A 19,181-nucleotide genomic window follows, 5' to 3' on the forward strand; every position below is an offset into this window, starting at 1 on the left:
TGGAGACAAGTAAATCTTGAGGCTATTTGCAATGCTACATCATACATGCATTAATTTTATGCTTTGAGGAATTTGCAGTGTTTTTATCCTATACTATTAGAAAGAAAACTCATTTCAATATGACATCAAAGCACAAAGCTACTGAAACTTAAATCTGCAATCATAGTTTAGGAAACAATTTTAATTACACATCATCAGTAATGGTACCATTAGCATCAGTAGAATTAGAAATTAAAGCATGATGTAGTTTCAGAAGTTGTTGATACTATTGAGCAGAATTTTGTTATCCAGGATTGCGAGCAGCAACAGGATCACTTTAATACAGCAAGAAGCTAATTAATACCAGGAGTAAGATGACAAACCACTCACTTATTGAAGAAAACATGGTTCTAATGAGGTACAACAAATCCCGATTAATCAGAAGTTTATTTTTCACAGCTTATCCCTCAAATGTCATTTAATAAGATTTTTTCCAGTAACACAAGTGTACAAGAACTCTCCACCATGGGAAAATTTTGTTTCCTTAACATTGCTCCATATTTAAGTAAGCACTCATTTTCCACAGAAATGTGAAAGATAAGAGTATCATGAAAAAAATGAATCTAAGGGTCAAAACTGTTATTTTGACTAGAGATACTTGCATTTTCCACAACCGAAACTTTGCCTAAAACTGCCAGGGAAAAGAACGATTGGGCTAACCTCTCTTCCTGCCCTTCCTTAAGCAGCCCACCTGCAGAGGTGTGCGTGAGCAGGAAAGCGGCCAGGAGAAGCAGGCAGAGGCACAGACGACCAGTGTGGTCGTGACTGGTAAAAGTAACTGCCAGGGATCAGTGAGGAAGAAATGGTGTCAGTGTAGAGTCTCACTCTAGTTATAAAGCTATAAAGTAGCGCAAATTTAGCTTTCAAACGGACAGATTCTCATGGCACTAGGCTTTTTAAAATTCCAACTTATGTATTCATATGGCAAAAGAAATTTAAAGCTTTTTCTCTCTATGGTTGGTAACAGAAGTATCTGGTGTAAAAGTAGCTGGACTTCATTATGGATTCAGTGTTATAGCCATCTTAACATGGCAAAATCACCACTGAAATCTGTGGGAAAATGTCTTTTCATTGGGACCTTAGTAAAAATTCAAAGCTATGAAAAAAGGATTATCCTGCCACATAGTAGAACAAAGCAGAGTAATAATAAAGCCTACAAACTCTGTGGCATTCAGCTGTTTTGTATCAGCTTGGAAAACAAAGTTTTAAGTCGAAGGTTGCAAAGAAAATAAACCAGTTTATTTTCAGAGTTTCATTTTGAGTTGGGCACAGTGAGTCACACTGTATTTTATGTAATTCAAATGTTAAACAAAGACATACTTAACTCTGAATATTTGCTAAGGGTTAAAGATAATAACAATAATACATAGCAGTGCAGGTTCAGATTCACAGGAAGGCCTTCCAGGCAGTTAAGTGAAGGGCAGATTTTGTGAAGAAGAGCAAAGTGATCTGCAGGTGCAAAGAATCCAGTCTGAATCTAGTCTCTGTGAAAGCCGTCTGGCAGTGGACCTGAGACTTTCTGAATCTTCTCTTTGGTTGTTTCGTATTGGCAGGATATGATGAAGTTTGTTGGGGTTTTTTTTTCTTCTTTGGAGGCCAGGTCAACCTAGAAGAAAAACAAATATTATAACTTGCTCAAGTTATAAAGTTATAATATTTGTTTTTCTTGTTGATCTATTTTTCTTATTGAACAAGATTTATGGCTATGAGCAGTTTGTCATTTTTCTGACCCATTTCCCACATTCTCTTACTCTCAGTAAGATATGACTTTCAGGCTTAGAGATAAATGTGGTCATCAACATCAGAGCGTGTTTATTATTTTTAAAAGCTTCCTGTATTCAAATAAATAGGTGTTTGCGAAGTATGGGAAATAAAACTAACAAAGTCTGAAGGAGCTTCCAGAATGAAACGGTCATCCCTATTAGTCACTCCATTTATATTATACTCACAGGCTCCTTTAATCTTAGTTTCTCTGGTGCTTTCCTAGCTATATGGACCCTGAGGAATGTGTAATATAAATGCTATTTTCTAAAGCTGATAATGGAATTCAGGAGAAGTTAAATTGAAGACAGTACAGGAAGTTGGGAAGTCATGCCCCTCGTCATCTAGACATCAGAGTGTAGAGACTAACTATGACTTGCAAACATGAGCTATTTCTCTGGGACTCTGACATATCTTTCTGCTCCTGCTGCTGCTGCTTCCTATAACCACAGTGACTGCAGGAATATCCAAAGTAGAGATTGTAGCCAAAGCTGGGAAACTAGCCACCAGCCCTGTCATACCTTTAATATTCATCAACCATGCAATGCAATCTCTGTTTTCCTGGATGTTCCTAATTTCAGTTGTTCTGTTCTATCAGCCCTATGAGTGCAGCTGTACTTTTAAAGTGGTTGTGTAGTAATTAACCAATAATATCATTCACCACTAATATTTTGTTGAGTAACAGTCATTGAAATTTTGGCTTCCTTGGATATATTTCTTAAACTTTTATATTTTCTTTATTCCTATTCTGCTTCCTAACTTTTGCCAGTTTGTTTATTTATGTCCAAGTCATATCTCCCTGTGATTACCCTATTGCAGGCTCCTAGGCTGGGTGCCAGGTGGGCAGGTGTGCTAACTTCTAATGAAAGAGAGGCAACCTGCATAACACCCATCTTGCATATTTGTAAAATCCTCATTCACATAATCAGAATTTGCTGCTTCCCCGTTTGTATAACTTGGTGAAGGTAAAACCTCACATAACCTTTGAAATGCTTCTTCCTCTCCCCTTTATTTTAATTTTTATAAATGCTATGTAGTCCTAATTTTTTTACCTCTGGATAATTTATACTTGCTATATATATGTGCTTTATATGTCCTATATATATGTGCATGGGATCATCTAAAGATGATCATCCTTCAAAACTTAAAAAAAAAGTAGGTATATATGTGTGTGTCTGTATGTATGTAGACAGGATTTTCACCTTTGAATTTCCTAAACTTAATGTCCTGTTTCTCTGTTTTTTTCACTTCACAGGACATTTTGAAGCTCTTCTGTATCAGCATATCAGATTCACTTCCTTCTTTTTATTAACAGCATAGTATTCTTTTTTAAAAAGTTATTGGGATGATATTGGTTAATAAGATTATGTAAGTTTTAAGTGTACAGTGATGTAATACATCATCTGTATATTTCACTGTGTCCTCACCACCCAAAGTTTAGTCTCCTTCATCACCGTATAGTTCACCCCCCTAACCCTCTTCAACCTCTCCCTACGCCCTTTCCCCTCCAGTAACCACTGTACTGTTGTCTGCATCTGACAACAGGTTTTCTTTGTTTTATTTGTCCATTTGTGGCTTTCTGTTTTATGTCCCACATATGCATGAAATCGTGTAATTCTTGTTCTTTTCAGTGTGACTTTTTTCGCTGAGCATGATCCATGTTGCAAAGGCTAATATTTCATCTTATGGCTGAGTAGTGTTCCATTCTGTATGGAACATCTTCTTATCCAATCACCACATCCAGTATACCCCATCTTCTTATCCAGTCACCTGTAGAAGGACACTGTGAATAATGCCAGCATAGTATACTCTGCAGTATTCTCAGTATAGTTGTAATTTATTTTAACATTTCTCCACTTAGTTTTATTTTTCCCACATTTTTTAAATTCAAATGATGCCACCATCAACTTCTTTGGAGATTTACCTATGTATTTTTAAGTATTCCTTTAAAATAGCATCCTACGTTTCATCTTTTCTGACTGATTACAAAGGCACAGGTATTCAGTATTTTGATAGACACTTATTCAGCAATCTCCCCACCCATTCAAAAATACTATAATTACACTCGTGTCCACCAAACATGGGAGGACCCATTTCTCCTCCATCCCCACAAAAGATATTATCAATGTTTTTAATTTATGCCAATCCTATGAATGGAAATTGTTCTCTTGTTTTCATTTGTGTATGTGCTTGATTAATAGGCTGAGAAGATTTTTTTTCTATGACAGTGCTCTCCAGAACGATTGAATGACTAAAAGTAAAACCAAAATCTCATAAATTCTTTAAGAAACTACAGGAAAATATATAAGCACCTAAGAATAAATTTATAAAATAAAAGTTAATAGATTTTTGAGCACATCTATAAAAAAGTATGCATGCAGCAAGCATTGGAATATACTTAAAAGACAACTGACATAGAGTCAAAACCAGCCAAGAGGAAACATTCGCTGCACGTGGCAAACAAATTTTAATGCCCATAGTATGTAATTAGTGCCTACAAGTTAGCAAGAAAGAGGAACCAATAGAAATATGAATAAGTAAATATTTTATAGAAGAGAAATCCTAAATGGTCAATAAATGACAAGGGGTTTAGCCTACTTTGTTTTTTACTACGAACAATATAAAATAACTGTCTTATTATGTCAATACATAGAGATCTTATTCTTTAAATAATAGTACATATTACCATTGTTTATTGAGCATTAATCTGTTGATTGGCATCTAGGTTGTTTTCTACCTTTTGCCACGATTAACAATTCTACAATCAGTGTGTGTGTGTGTGTGCGCGCGTGTGTATCTGTTACGTAGATGTCAATTTTTCCAGTCTTGGCCTGTCTAAAAGGTGAAATATTCTTTATTTTTAAAATTAATTAGTTCATTATAAGTGAAATAATTAAATAAAACGAATTATTTAAAATTTTTGTTTGATTATTGTTAAGATTTAATATTCTTAATGTTTATATTTTAAATGTTTATATGCTATTTATTTTTCTTTTATTAATTGTTTCTTTATTAATTATCTTCATTTAATAATTGCTTATCTATCCTCTATCCATTTTTCTATTAATATCAATATTGTTCATGTGAACTCTGTCTATTAATAATATCCCTTTTTTGTCATACAAATTTGGATATCTGGATATCTGATTCCTGTAACTTGCTTTACTTATCTTTCTAACTTTTACCTGACATTTTCTTAACACATCATATTAATATTTTCTACATCAGTTGAATTCATCTCTGTTCATTATTTACTTTATCTCCATCTGTTTTGTCTGTTAGATTATTGTTTTCTCTATAGATTTTATTTACTTCAAAATGAAGAATTATATCTCTTCATACAGGCCTGGGACAGTACCACTTACTTATAATAACAGCTTCTTTATGATGGCAACATGGGCAAGGCCCTAGGAATAGACACTCTGGTCCTGGCAGGTTACATAGCTCCTACCAACTGATTATGGATCCTCCCAGCAACAGACACTTGCCATCCTTTCACCACAGAAAACAGTATATATAGTGTTACTATGTAATGGATCTACTATGCATATTCTCACTGCTTTAAATTCACTGATCATATAAAAAGAGAAGAATGCACTAGTTTAGTGTTTGATCTTTACCACATAGATCTAACGTCACGATCAATTGCTTTCAGTATTTTCTTTGAAATCACATAAAGGTTCATATGTGCCAAATTTCATAAGGATCACATGATAAGGTCAGGAAATACAAATTCCAAGGCAGAATTTATATACCCAGTTCACATATGACAGTAATACTATATAACCATATGTTGAATATAATATACTGTATGTAAATGCTATTCTTGAAAGCAATCCAATCAATAAAACCTAAAATAAATAACACTTTAATAACACATTTCAAATCAACTGAAAATGGAATAGATGGACTCCATGGCAAGAACATCCCTATAAAATTGACATTCAGAGGCCATTAAAACACAGAGAGTAAAACAATCTTGAAACTAAAGAAAAACTGTGAATATTTAGAAGTTTTTAAAAAGCCTGCTACACTGTATGCCAAGATGCAGCAGTCGTTTTTATTTAAAGGGCTATTGCAATAAAAACTGGCTTGCTAAACATTAAAAATTCCGTTTGCCATCTGTTTGCTAAAAAAATGCTTTTTAAAAATATGTACAATATTAACCAGAAAAAAAAGATTTTTTAAAAATACACAGTATTTAATAGAAAAATTTAAAGCAGAAAAAGTCAAGCTTTAGTTATAATTGAGACTATTAAAAGATTGACTGATTTTTATCATTAAAGGAGGTTATGGGAAAGCTACTGAAGTTAAACTTCAAAAGCCTAGCAGTAAAAAGTGATTGTAATGTCAGTAAAACTCCAAAACAGATCAAATAACCCTTAAGTAGTACTAATCCACTCTTCTTTGAACATGTATATGCTTTTTTTTAAGCTGAAAATGTTACACTTTTTTCTTTGTTTCCAACTTCCCATTTAAAAAAGAAAAAGAAATCCAACTATTCAATTGTTAATGGTCAGTGGCTCAGAGTACAGAAACTTACCTTCACTCAAACATGAAATGAGTTATGATTTGAAATGTCTTTTCCTTTTGGGCCTGATTCTGGAAAATGTGGTTTTATCCTTGCACTTTGTACAAAGAGCTTCTCTTTCTCCATACAAACACGTGTGTGCAAATGAATATATTGTGTGTATACAAATGAATCAATGAAGGTTACATACAATAATTAACCAAACTTTTTTCCCCTTTTTTATCAGCTGAAACTCTTACAACAAATAATACATTTGTGATGTAATTGACATTTTTAACTTTAATTTAAAACTTCAGATCCCGGGAAGACTCTGCCTGAAGCCCTTGACTACTGCACAGTTTGGCTGCAGACGGCACCTGGAGAAATAGACAGCAAAAGTGGCATTCCACCTTCCCTCATGATGCTACAAATTAAAGACTTTCTTAATGGACCAGGTAAGAAAGTCATAGTTCAAATGTATGTGCCTTTTTTTCATGAGAATATATGAACATGTACATAGGGTCTGTTAGGGATCTTGCCATTCATTGCCAAAAATGAATAGATCATTTGTTTTCTAGGAATGTACTCTTTTTCAGGCTACGCATTATAGAGATCAAAGGGCAAATGTTAATATGCATTAAAACTTACCTTTAGTTTGACAAAATGTGGTTAACAAGTAAAAAAATAACTGGCTAGAAGCCAAAGACTCAAGATTTTATCTCTACCTTTTCTACTAATTAACTGTGTGACCTTAAACAGTTAATCTAATCTCCTATGTACCTTACCTGTAAATGAAGAAAATAAAATAGATCAGTGGGCAGGTGGATGGATGGATGGATGGATGAAATACATGGTATACAACATAAGATAGTGCATATGGATAGGTTTGATTAAATGTACAGATACACTTATTTCAAATGCTTAGCAAAGTACTCAAAATATATTAATACTAAGTTTTAGATAGATACACACTGATAAAAAAAAACGTATATCGAATGCTTATGTTCTAAGCACTAGTGTTTTACACACTCATATAACCCAAGGAGTAGGCATTATAATTATCCCTATTTTATGAATAAAGGAAAGTGATGTAAATTGCCCAAGGTCATAGCAGCAGATGGTCCAGTAAAACCCAGGTCTTTTTATTTTATTTTATTTTAATCATTGTTCAAGTACAGTTTTCTCCCTTTTACTCCCATTCCAGCCCACCCATCCATCCCTCCCCATTTCCCTCCCATTACCACCCTCCCCTTAGTTTTTGTCCATGTGTCCTTCAAATTTGTTCCTGTAATCCCTTCCCATTTTCCCCATGAAATTCCCTCTTCTCTCCACTCTGGTCACTGTCAGCCTGTCCTTTATTTCAGTGTCTTTGACTATATTTTGCTTCTTTCTTTGTTTTGTTGTTTAGGTTCCTGTTAAAGGTGAGATCATATGGTATTTGTCTTTCACTGCCTGGCTTGTTTCGCTTAGCATAATGCTTTCCAGCTCCATCCATGCTGTCCCAAAGGGTAGGAGCTCCTTCTTTCTTTTTGCTGCATAGAATTCCATTGTGTAAATGTACCATAGTTTTTTGATCCATTCATTTACTGATGGACACCTAGTTTGCCCCAGCACTTGGCTATTATAAATTGTGCTGCTATGAACATTAGGGTGCAAAGGTTCTTTTGTATTGATGTTTTAGGGTTCTTAGGATATAGTCCCAGCAGTGGAATTGCTGGGTCAAAAGGCAGATCCATTTTTAGTTTTCTGAAGAAGTTCCATACTGTTTTCCATAGTGATTGAACCAGTCTGCAATCCCACCAACAGTGTACTAGGGTTTCCTTTTCTCCACAACCTCTCCAACACTTGTTCATTGCTTTGTTTACGATGGCCATTCTGACTGGTGTGAAGTGGTATCTCATTGTGGTTTTAATTTGCACCTTTCTGATAGCTAGCAATATTGAGCATCTCTTCATGTGTCTCTGGATCCTCTGTGTGTCCTTGGAGAAGTGTCTGTTCAAGTCCTTTGCCCATTTTTTAATTGGGTTGCTTGTCTTCTTAGAGTGGAGTCATGTAAGTTCTTTATATATTTTGGAGATTAAGCCCTTGTCTGAGGTATCATTGGCAAATGTGTTTTCCCATATGGTTGGTTCTCTTTTTATTTTGATACTGTTTTCTTTAGCTGTGCAGAAGCTTTTTATTTTGATGAGGTCCCATTTGTTTATTCTTTCCTTTATGTCCCTTGCTCTAAGGGACATGTCAGTAAAAAAGTTTCTGCGTGAAATATCTGAGATTTTCCTACCTACGTTCTCCTCTAGGACTTTAATGGTGTCACGAAAACCCAGGTCTTTATGACTCCAAAGACCTCGATTATTTCTGTACTGTACTAATTCTCGTGTAGCTAAAGATTTCTCCTCCCTTTCCCTTACCCTTGTCCTCCTCTTTCTTTTTCTTGTTCTGTTTCTTCCTTCATCTCATGTTCTGCCTCCTCTTCTTTTTATTATTACTTCCTCACCTTAGTGAAATTTTAACTGTTTATTGGGTTGGCCAAAAAGTTCATGTTTTTTTCCATGAGATTACTCTAATACCACTTAGTTGTCTTTACCTTCATTCGAAACACTTTTGTTAGATTGTATTGTGACAGCTGTCATATCAGCATGCATTAAAAAAAACAAAAATTGGTGAATTTTTGTGCAGCCACTTTAATATTGAAGATGAAAGAAAATATGTAACATTTTTGGCATATTATGCTTTATTTAATTTGAAGGAAGGTCAAAATGTAACTGAAATGCATAAAAAGATTTGTACAGGATATGGAGAAGGTGCTGTGACTCACAGAACATGTCAGAAGGGGTTTGCGAAATTTCGTGCTAGAGATTTCTCACCAGACAGTGCTCCATGGTTGGGTAGACCAGTTGAACTTGATAATGACCAAATCAAATCAAGACATTAATTGAGAACAGTCAACGTTATACCACACAGGTGATAACTGACATACTCAAAATGTCCATATCAGTAAAGTTATTGCTGAAAATGAAAAATGTATCTTTTACCTTATTTTGCTATATATAATGCATACTTTTTTGCCAGAATTTTTTAGAAAAATAAGGATGCACATTATACATGGGTAGTATCTGAAATACCTTGTGCCTGTTCTTGTGTTGTGTAATTATTTGTTACATAAAATTTCTTGTACTATAATATATTCAAAAATAAATGCTAAAATTCCTTTGTAATATAAAATCAAGTATCTAAATATAAATAAATAAATATTTGAATTAAAATGAATGATTTTTTTCCTTAATGTTTGGGCCAAAAATGTGGGTGCGCATCATACATGGCAAAATTCGTTATTTTTATGGAAAAATCTAAACAGACATTTTGGCCAACCCAATATTTAACAGAAAATATTACATTTCCATTTTTATTTTATACTTAAAGTGCTTCAGAACATATTAGTCATCAAAAGAATATTCATTTATTTATTAAGAATCAAAACAATGATACCACACTGTCTTCAGATCTCTGGCAATACTCTGGAAGGCATGCATTTTGAGGCGTGGACCTGGTTGAGTCCGTGTGCCATGGTCTGCCGAGGCCTTAGGATCCACAACTAACAATGGAGAAGGTGACCTGCAGTCACATCTGCAATAAACAGAACCTGAAACTGTCAGCACTGGCCCCTTCCCTGGGGCCCAGTTCTTGTTAAGCATGTTTATCTATTGATGGGATTTAAAAGTGTGGACTTTCGAAGAACTATTTCTAATCATTATAAGTATCTAGACAGGGTTTTAAACACTCAGAGGAAACCTAGAAGCTCGTGATGAAGGCTAAGGGAGTGGTTAAAGTGGAAGAAGCCTTGGGGTAAGGTAATGGATGGATTGACAGGATTGTGAGTCCTAATACTTGGTTAGTGAGTGTGAAGAACCGTATTTCACTGAATCTAAGCCACCACCAATTTTTGGAAAAAAGATTTTATATATCACTAAGAAAAAGAAAAAATACATGCTGTTTAAACTATGTTACAGTTCTATCTTACTGCATCAGTTGCAAGACACTTTCTGACTTCAGAGTTGTTCACATGTAAAAAACTGAACATGTCAGAATGGAGGAAACAGGGTAAGATCATATGGTCAGTTTAATGGAGACATCACTGGGGGACTTGGGTTTACCTCTTATTTCTCTTTCTTAGTGTCAGATTTCTTTTGTTTTTAGGCACAGTCTTTCACTCACTTTGACAAGAAAGTTCTGTTCTGGTTTATATTTGATTGATTTGTTTGTAACAAGAATGGGATATGCAGATCAATGGTAAATTGTATTTTCCGTTGTATTTTCATGGCAATTGAATTTTAAGAGAAATGTCAATGAATGAATCAAAAATTATATGTTTATAGTTCTAGAATTTAATGCAACTGTGTAGTTGAAATGTAATTTTTTTAAAATGTCACTTTGTGTTATACTTTTTTAAATTGGAAATTACATATATGCTATTGCTAACCTTATGTTCATTCAGTAATAATGATAATCTCTCTGGAGATGAAAACTTTTAAATAAATGAATTGAAATAGTTATTTTAGAGCAGTTCTACTCAAACTTGAGTGTGTTTTTGAAGCATCTCTGCGGAGCTAGTTAAAATAAAAACATGATTTAATAGTTCTAGAAGTTGAGGATAAAATTCTACGTTTATAACAAGCTCCCAGATGAAGTGGCTGCTACCAGTCTGCAGACTACACTTTTTGTGCCAAGGTATTATATGATTCATATGTGAAAATAGTGTATGTGTGTGTGTCACATATATGATACATGGTGTACGATACGCACATGTGTGTGATATATGATATATCGCATGTGTGGTATATGGTGTGTATACCATATACGCATATATGATATACACACATGGGTGTGTGGGTGTGTACGCACGCGTGGTATATGATATATCGCACACACACATGCATGTATGTGTGTGGATATCTATGATAATATATCGATAATATACTGATGTGTCGATATATTGATAATATATATTATATATGGTATATATTATCTCATATATATATATATATGATTTTCTTAATACCATCAGTTACAGATATTGAAGACCAAACTGCAGATATCTGGGGGCACAGGAGAGGAGAATGATACATAGAAGAATGATAAGTGTTTGTTTTTTTTTAAATGGTACTTTTTAATGAAAAATTAAAAACAATGTTCAGTGAATGGTTTAAGTTCTTCAGAGTTTAAGAGTCCAGTTCTTCTAAATCTCTTTTAATCAATAGTACTTTTTTTCATAAATTATTTGAGGGAAGATTAGTTTAAATGATATGTCAGATGTGCCGGATTCCACTAAAGCACTAAACTAACAAACTTGAATTGCTCCAGGGTTTACTCTTAGACAGACACATCCTTACTGTAAACTACTTGTCATTTAAAGTATATATAAGTAGGTGTTATTCCATACAATAATTATATTCTCTCACTATACAGCCAGATTGCCATTGTGTACTAATTTACAGATCAATAGGAATACTAAGATACGTGAAAGCCTGTCTTGCCTTAGGAATGTATTATCTTATGGATTTTTGTCAACTCAAAAAAATTATATTTTTCCAGATTTTAGGTAACAGTATATTAAGAGTAATATTATTTATGCTGAGATGGAGGGAACAACTTCAGCTTTATAATATTCCCTAATACTATGTCCTTTTCTTAAAAAATAAAAAAGTCTACCAAAGTGTCCCAGGTTCGATTCCCAGCCAGGGTACATTCCTGGGTTGCAGGCCATAACCCCCAGCAACTGCACATTGATGTTTCTCTCTCTCTCTATCTCCCTCCCTTCCCTCTCTAAAAATAAATAAATAAAATCTTTAAAATAAAATAAAAATCCCTCATAAAAAAAAATAAAAATAAAAGTCTTTTTTTAGTTTGCAAATATTGCTTCTGATTTTTATGCAGTATAATCATTAAGAATTTTTTGCTATCAAATATGCATATAGTTTTTATCTATATGCATATGTCATTAAGTATCATTCCCAAAGAATGCTCTATGCTACATCTTTACAATAGTATATTTTCATTAATTCCTGTCTTGCTATTAAATTAAGGCTGCAGTAGCAATAAAAGTTATGACCCTGAAGAATAGAGGACATACTGATTATAGCTACGTAACCTTAAATTTTCTTCATAGAGTTGCACACTTAACAGCTTTTGAAATCGACCTTTCAGATTTTTTCAGGAATTATTTTATCTCTGCAAGGTGGTAAAAGTGCTGCTCTTTAGCATTTGTCTTTGAAGAAATAATTCAAGTTGTTGAGTATTCATTTACTTCTACAGTTCACTTAATAGTACCTTAGAGCAATGGCAGGTCCCAACTTCAACATCAAACACACCTTCGGAGCTCTCTCAGCCCCCGGCTCCATCCTTCAGAGGCAACAATTGTACCCATTAGCAAGGTCAGTGGCTTGGAGAAACCTGGAGAACAGCAGCTACCAGAAACCCACTAGAATAATATCTCCAGCAGGTGATAGATTAGTTGGAACAAATTGGAACCATTGCAGTTCAGCAATCCTGGTTTCTTTCAAGCTGTTTTTAAAATGTCGTCATTTTAATACACAATCTAAGCCCCGCGGAACAGTCCACAGCAGGTTAATTTGAATCATATGATGTGTCACTGCCCTCAGCTGACATGAGCTCTATTCCATGTGTGAAGCCATAATAAATCCATTCCCAACCGAGGAAAATTCCCCATGAGAAGGTGAACTAATCCAGGCCTCACACTGGCATGCTAGCCCTCTGTAATTGAAAGCAGGGCCACCTGTTCCCTGCACAGTTAGCCTATAGAGAAAAAATTAGCATTAGATCAGATATTCCTTATATTGAAAAATCATTCATACTTCTCCCAAATTCAAATTCAGCTGTGAACTGCTTGGTATGACATCATACAGAAATATAGCAATGTGCCCACTTGATCCCAGTTTAAAAGTTTTGTTAACCATAGGATTTCTTAACTTTGAAATGAGATTTTTTTTTAATTTAATGAGAGCTGACACGTGAGAAGAAGAACTGGGAAGGGTGCAGATTTTTCTAATTAACCAGGGTCATTTGCAAAAACATTTGAGCTCCCTGGTGTTTTTTTCATTGTTCCTTTGCAGGCATATTTTTGAATACTGTCACTGTAGCTATAAAATGACATTTAAATAACAACAAAGAAAAAATATGCCAAAATGGGAGAACCTTCTCACACAATGTATTTTTTATTATAATTCACATACCACAATCCTCATATAATTTAAGTAACATGATTATAGCAAAGTTATGGATGTAATTTCACATTTATTCTATTTCAGTATACCTGATGTCTCTAGTTGACATACATAGGCACAAATATTTTTTTCTCTTAATAAAATTACTTCTTTAGCCTCTCCTTCTTTAACCCATTCATTCATTTACTTTTGTAGTTTTCTGTATTTCTGATTTCATTCTAACATTGGATTGGTTTCATCCCTGGTTTTATTTGATTTTTGTTTTAAAATTTTATTTCACTCTTGATTGAATTCTGTTTTGAATACTGTTTTTTTTTTCATGGATTAACTTAATGTGTTGCAAGTTGAAATAATTTTAATTTTTACTTTAAAAAAATTCCAAAATATCCTAAGTATCCCATTTCCATGAATATCTTTGATTTGAATAAAAATATATACTTAAATGTAAAATTTTACTTTAAAAAACTCAGATACATAACACACTATTCAAACAAGATAATTTATATGAATATAAAGTAGAAATTTTACATTGTTTACCCTCAAATATGTGTACTTTTAAAACATTTTTCCTTCGTTAGTGGACTCTGCTTATATATTTTTTACTCCTAAATCCATTACTCAGTAGAGACTAATTCAGACATCTTGAAGGTGACTGGTTCAGGTGAAGTAAGATACCTGAAGAAGACGACCCAAACAGCCTCCTGACATTTTCCAGAGTGGTAAATGAAGAATAAGTAATAGGTTTTATAAATGCAAGAAAATTTGAAGTGAAAGAATGTGTTTTAAGAAGGTCATTTAAATTTATTTCTCTTAATGTAGCCCCAATAGTTAACCCTTTGCCTCTTTTCTCTTTGCAGAGATAGGGTCCAGGACCGTAACCTAATAATTGGAGTCCTGACTTTATCTAAATTCAATTTTACAGCCATACTTGTGGGCTATCTTCTACATTTAAGAAATGCACTAGCTAATAAAACTGTAAGAACCTTGACTTATACATTTCCTGAGTTTTATGGGTTCCAATCTGCAGCGTCAGCATTACAGTATTGTAACTTATATTCCCCATGATTTATCAAAATGAAATAGTAAACTTGATGTCAGGATGTAAAATAGGAAATGGACCAAAAATTTTTAAATACAGGTGTCCTCTCATTATTTCAACCTCACAGTTCAACTGTAACTTGGATTTTGCAAAGAAATTGGGAAAATGGATGATTTTTAACTGATTTTTAGTAAACATTTTTCTTTTATTAAGAATAAATAATCTGATTTTAATACCAAGTTTTCCACCACAGAATCAGTTAGCTATATCAGTTACTTTCTAGCACTGTACAATAAAGAGACTATAAATCTTCTTCGAAGGTCCAGTTGACAGTGGCCCCACCAGGGGACTGCACTTGGCTAAGTAACAGGACCCAGAGAGTCACAGAAGCTGCCTGTGAGGGTGGCGAGATGGTCAGAAGCCAGCACAAAGTCCCCTGCAGGGAAGTCAGTGTTGTGGCGATTATTGAGATTTTTCATTTCTTCATGTGCTCTAATTCTGTCGGAATTCTTTCCTCTACCCAAGCGAATGAGGGTAGTTGGCGTACACTACAAGAAAAACTGCATTATCCAGCTTCTGTGTAACTTAGAAAGTTTGCAAATGTTGTGTTTGCACACAGCTCTTCTTCCCCCAGTTCTCTAGCCCTCTGCCTTTCCAAGGACATATTGAGCCTTCTGTTCTTACCTTGCTCCGTACAAACGATAACCCCAGCTCTCTTTTATGCTAACAACTCCCAAATGCCTAGTTATAGTTTTGACTTACTGTTCAACTCCAGGACTGTTTCTTCATCTGTGTATTAGGTATGCTCAGTTATTTAAAATACAGCCATACAATTAAACCACTATCCTCCCCTCTTCTTATTCACTTCTTCCTTTTAGTTACAGTCTTCAAATTTCTGTACAGAGCAGTGCCATTCCACTCACGACCTCTTACAACATTACTATCACCTTCAGTTCTTCCTTTTTATTCCAAGTCCTTCTAGTTTTCCTTTTGAAATGGTCCTCTATTGTGCCCGCTACCTTCCAGGGGTAGCTTTAGGCCCTGATTGCTTCCTCAGTCTGTTTCTTGGCAGTCCTCACTTCAGATTCTCCTGTTACTCAATAATCCCATTTCCTGGGTCTTCGCCAGATTAGCTTCTGCCGCCAAAGTGCCAAACTCACGAGTCTTGACCACCCACCTCCCTCAGCTTATCAAGTCACACCCTCCTCGGCATCAGGACTCTGTAATCCAGTGTTACCTGGACAGTCCGGGCTTATAGTCACCATGCGGATGATCCTAAATAAAATCATTTTACTTCTTTGAACCTCAGTATCTCCTTTTGTAACATAAGAGACTTGTTCTGAGATCCCTTCGAGTTCTAAGATGATGGGTGTAATCCCTGATGGACCTCTTTATTTACTTTGAGAAGTACTTATGAGCAACTACAGTCTTCCAAGTGTCATTTTAAGCCCTGGAAATATAGTGGTGAGCAAAAGACAGTCCCTTCTGTCAACAAATGCACACAGTAGTAGGAAAGACAGAATTTGATTACCAGATAATCACACTAGGTAATGTGTAATTACAGACTAACGTAAGTGTCATGACGTTCTGTGGATTCATAAAATGTGGAGATTTAGGGAAACTTCTCTGAGTAACTACACTTGAGCTGAGTTCCACAGGATTGAAAGGAGTAAAGTAACCAAGGACATGGAGGTGTGGAAGGATTTCCAGGAGAAGGTGCAAAAGACCCTGGGGGAGAGAAATCATGGGTCACGGCAGGAAATGACTGCAGGACAGAGTGAGGGAGCAGTGGTTGGGGGGGTGGGTGAAGGGAGGGGCTGAGGCCTGGCCTTGCTGCCCACATGAAGGATTTTAGATCTTTTTTATCACGATCATTGGAGACCACTGAAGACCTTTAAATGGAACATGTATGTGGTGGGAGGGGATGTGTGCATGTTGATATGGTTACATTTGCATTTTGAAAGATGACTAGCTGCAGGATGTAGAAGAGATAAGAGGAGTCATGATGCTGTGAGATAATAGCAGGCTGAACCAGGGAAGGGTGATATAAACGGGGAAATTGAAAATTCGGTAGATATGGGGGAGGGAGACTCCACAGATGGTGGTAGGACAGTAGTGGGGGTGGAGGGTAAGAGTGAAGCATGACTTCTGGGTTTCTGGCTGTGTTGACTGGGTGAATGCCACTATGGACTGAATCGTGTTGCCACAAAATTCCTGTGTTGAAGCCCAGGTCCCCGGTGCGATGGTTTTTGGAGATGGGACCTGTGGAAGCTAAATCAGCTTTAGAGGCAGTCCTGAGGGTGGGGCCCTCAAGATGGGATTAGTATCTGTACTAGAAGTGACACCAGAGAGCTTGTTTGTCTCTCTCTCTCTCTGACGTGTGAGGACTCAGTGAGAAGGCAGCCATCTGCAAGCCAGGAAGGCCGCCTTCACCAGATCCCAGCCCCGCTGGCACCCTGATCTCAGAATTCTAGCCCCAGGAATTGAGAAAATACATTTCTGTTGTGTGAGCTAGTCCGAGGTATTTTGTTATGGCACCCCATGCTGATTACAACAGGTGGTAATCCTATTAGCTGGCAGGAGAAATACTTGAAGAGAGCCACACTGGGTTTGTTGTTCTGTTTTGTTTTGTCTTGTTTTACTTGTGTCTGTACACAGACAGGGGACAGACCTGCGACCAAAAGCCTATCTCGCTGAGCAGAAGGCAGGAAAACTGGAGGAAGAGGCTCTCCTGTCTTGCAATTAATAGAATTTATTAAGGGAAGCTTACATACAAGGCTTGTCTTTGGAGGCTGCAAGACAAAATGGATTCCCATGCCACTTGTCAGTCACCAAAGAATTATATAGGATAGAGCTGGGAATGGGGCGGATACTCATGGGTAATACATGTGCGAATGCTAACAGGTACAGGAAATTACTTTCCGTGCTTAACCAGGTCAGGACAACAACCTGTTCAGAAGCCAGCACATAGCAGGAGGCAAGGAAGGCAGCTGATTTATATCAGAATGAGCATGAATTATGATCAGATAGAGTTTACCGGGTGGAGGTGGGGGTAGCGGGTGGTTGCAGAAGGTAGCCTCCATTCTGGTCCAGGTCCAGCTCATAGGACAGACAGTGGTCACATCGTGGAGCAGTCCCTCCCCCACAATTTGTGGGAGGAGGGAAAGATCACGAAGACTTTGACTTGGGTGTATGGGGTTAGTGGCAATTGTTCATACATATCTGGAGCTCACAGGAGACACTAAGACTGGTGATAAAGGACTAGAGATTTTGGAGTCTTTGGGATATAGATGCTAATTTAAGCCTTGGTCACAGAAGAGATTATTCAAGGAAAGTGTACAGAGGGAGTAGAGAAAAGAGCCTAAAACTTCATCTTGAAGATGTCTGATCTGTATCTACTAGCCAGGAGGAGGAGAAGCCTACAAAGGAAACTGAAGGCTAAGAACAAAATTTGGAGAGTGTTATATAAGGTCAAAGAAACCAAGGAAAAAGACTATTTCAAAAGGAAGAAGTCCTCAACAGTGTCAAGTAGTGACACAGAAAAATGAGAATTTGAAAATACATAATAGATTTATAGACATTGCAACAAGTGTTTTTCCCTTGGATTAACCTGGATGGGCACTAGTCTAGAGGACATTGAGTAAGCAGGAGTGGGGGGAGTGGAAGCAGACAAGCCTAGCTGTGATGAATAAGGGCAGTGTGTGAAGGACCACTTGGAAATCAGGGTTTGGAGGTTTTATTTTTATGATGAAGAGACTTGGGCTTTCTCATGTTTAAATATCAGCAAGAGGAATCCAGTTGAGAGAAGAGTTATATAAACTAAAAAGAAAAAAGACAGAGGTGAGTTCCTTAGAATTTAAGAAGAAACCAGTGTGTGTATGAAAAAAACAGCTTTTAGGTTAGAGAAGCATAACAAATTAAGAAAGGTAAGGCAAATGGCATATGTAGTAGTTTTTCAGTTTGGTAGCAAGTAATTGAAAGAAATTTAATGGTTTTAACTTTCTCCATGCAGCTAGAAGGAAGGTCAGCTTTTGAAGTTGAAGAGGGAAAAGAGGGCTTTAATGGTTAGAAATCATCTTCCAATATCACTTCCTCATATACCAAATTCACATATCATTTTATTTTTTAATTTTTATTGAATTTATTGGGGTGACATTGGTTAATAAAACTATACAGGTTTCAGGTATACAATTGTACAGTACATCATCTGTACACTGTGTTATGTGTTCACTACCCAAAGTCAAGTCTCCTTCCATCACCATTCATCCCTCTTTACCCTCTTCTACCTCCCCTCCCCTTCCCTCTGGCAGTCACCGTACTGTCGTCTGTGTCCAGGAGTCTTTCCTTTTTCTCCTTTGCCTAATCCCTTCACCCTTCTCACCCAGCCCCCACCTCATAGAGTCAGTGATCATTAATCTTTTTACAACTTTATATAACTGAAATTTTCAAACATATACAAAAGTAGACTGAATAGTATATAGAATCTGCTGCTTAAACAATTGTCATTTGGCCAGTTTTGTGTCTTAAATATCCCTTTCTACTTCTTCACCTTCTGTATTATTTTGAAGCAAATCCCACATATTGTATAATCTGT

At 35.9% G+C, this 19,181-nt stretch overlaps 1 protein-coding gene across 2 annotated transcripts in view; it reads left to right on the plus strand.

Annotated features, from left to right (window-relative positions):
* VPS13B (vacuolar protein sorting 13 homolog B) overlaps positions 1 to 19,181 on the plus strand; it is a 699,511-nt gene that overhangs the window by 495,701 nt on the left and 184,629 nt on the right. For both annotated transcript variants that reach the window (XM_045861171.1, XM_045861172.1), the window contains exon 35: positions 6,628 to 6,765. In XM_045861171.1, coding sequence (XP_045717127.1) covers positions 6,628 to 6,765 — 138 coding nt within the window. The remainder of the gene's footprint in view (positions 1 to 6,627; positions 6,766 to 19,181) is intronic.

This window comes from Phyllostomus hastatus, unplaced genomic scaffold, assembly GCF_019186645.2.
Source record: "Phyllostomus hastatus isolate PE091 unplaced genomic scaffold, TTU_PhHast_1.1 phas_scaffold_21, whole genome shotgun sequence".
In the NCBI taxonomy this organism is placed as follows: domain Eukaryota; kingdom Metazoa; phylum Chordata; class Mammalia; order Chiroptera; family Phyllostomidae; genus Phyllostomus; species Phyllostomus hastatus.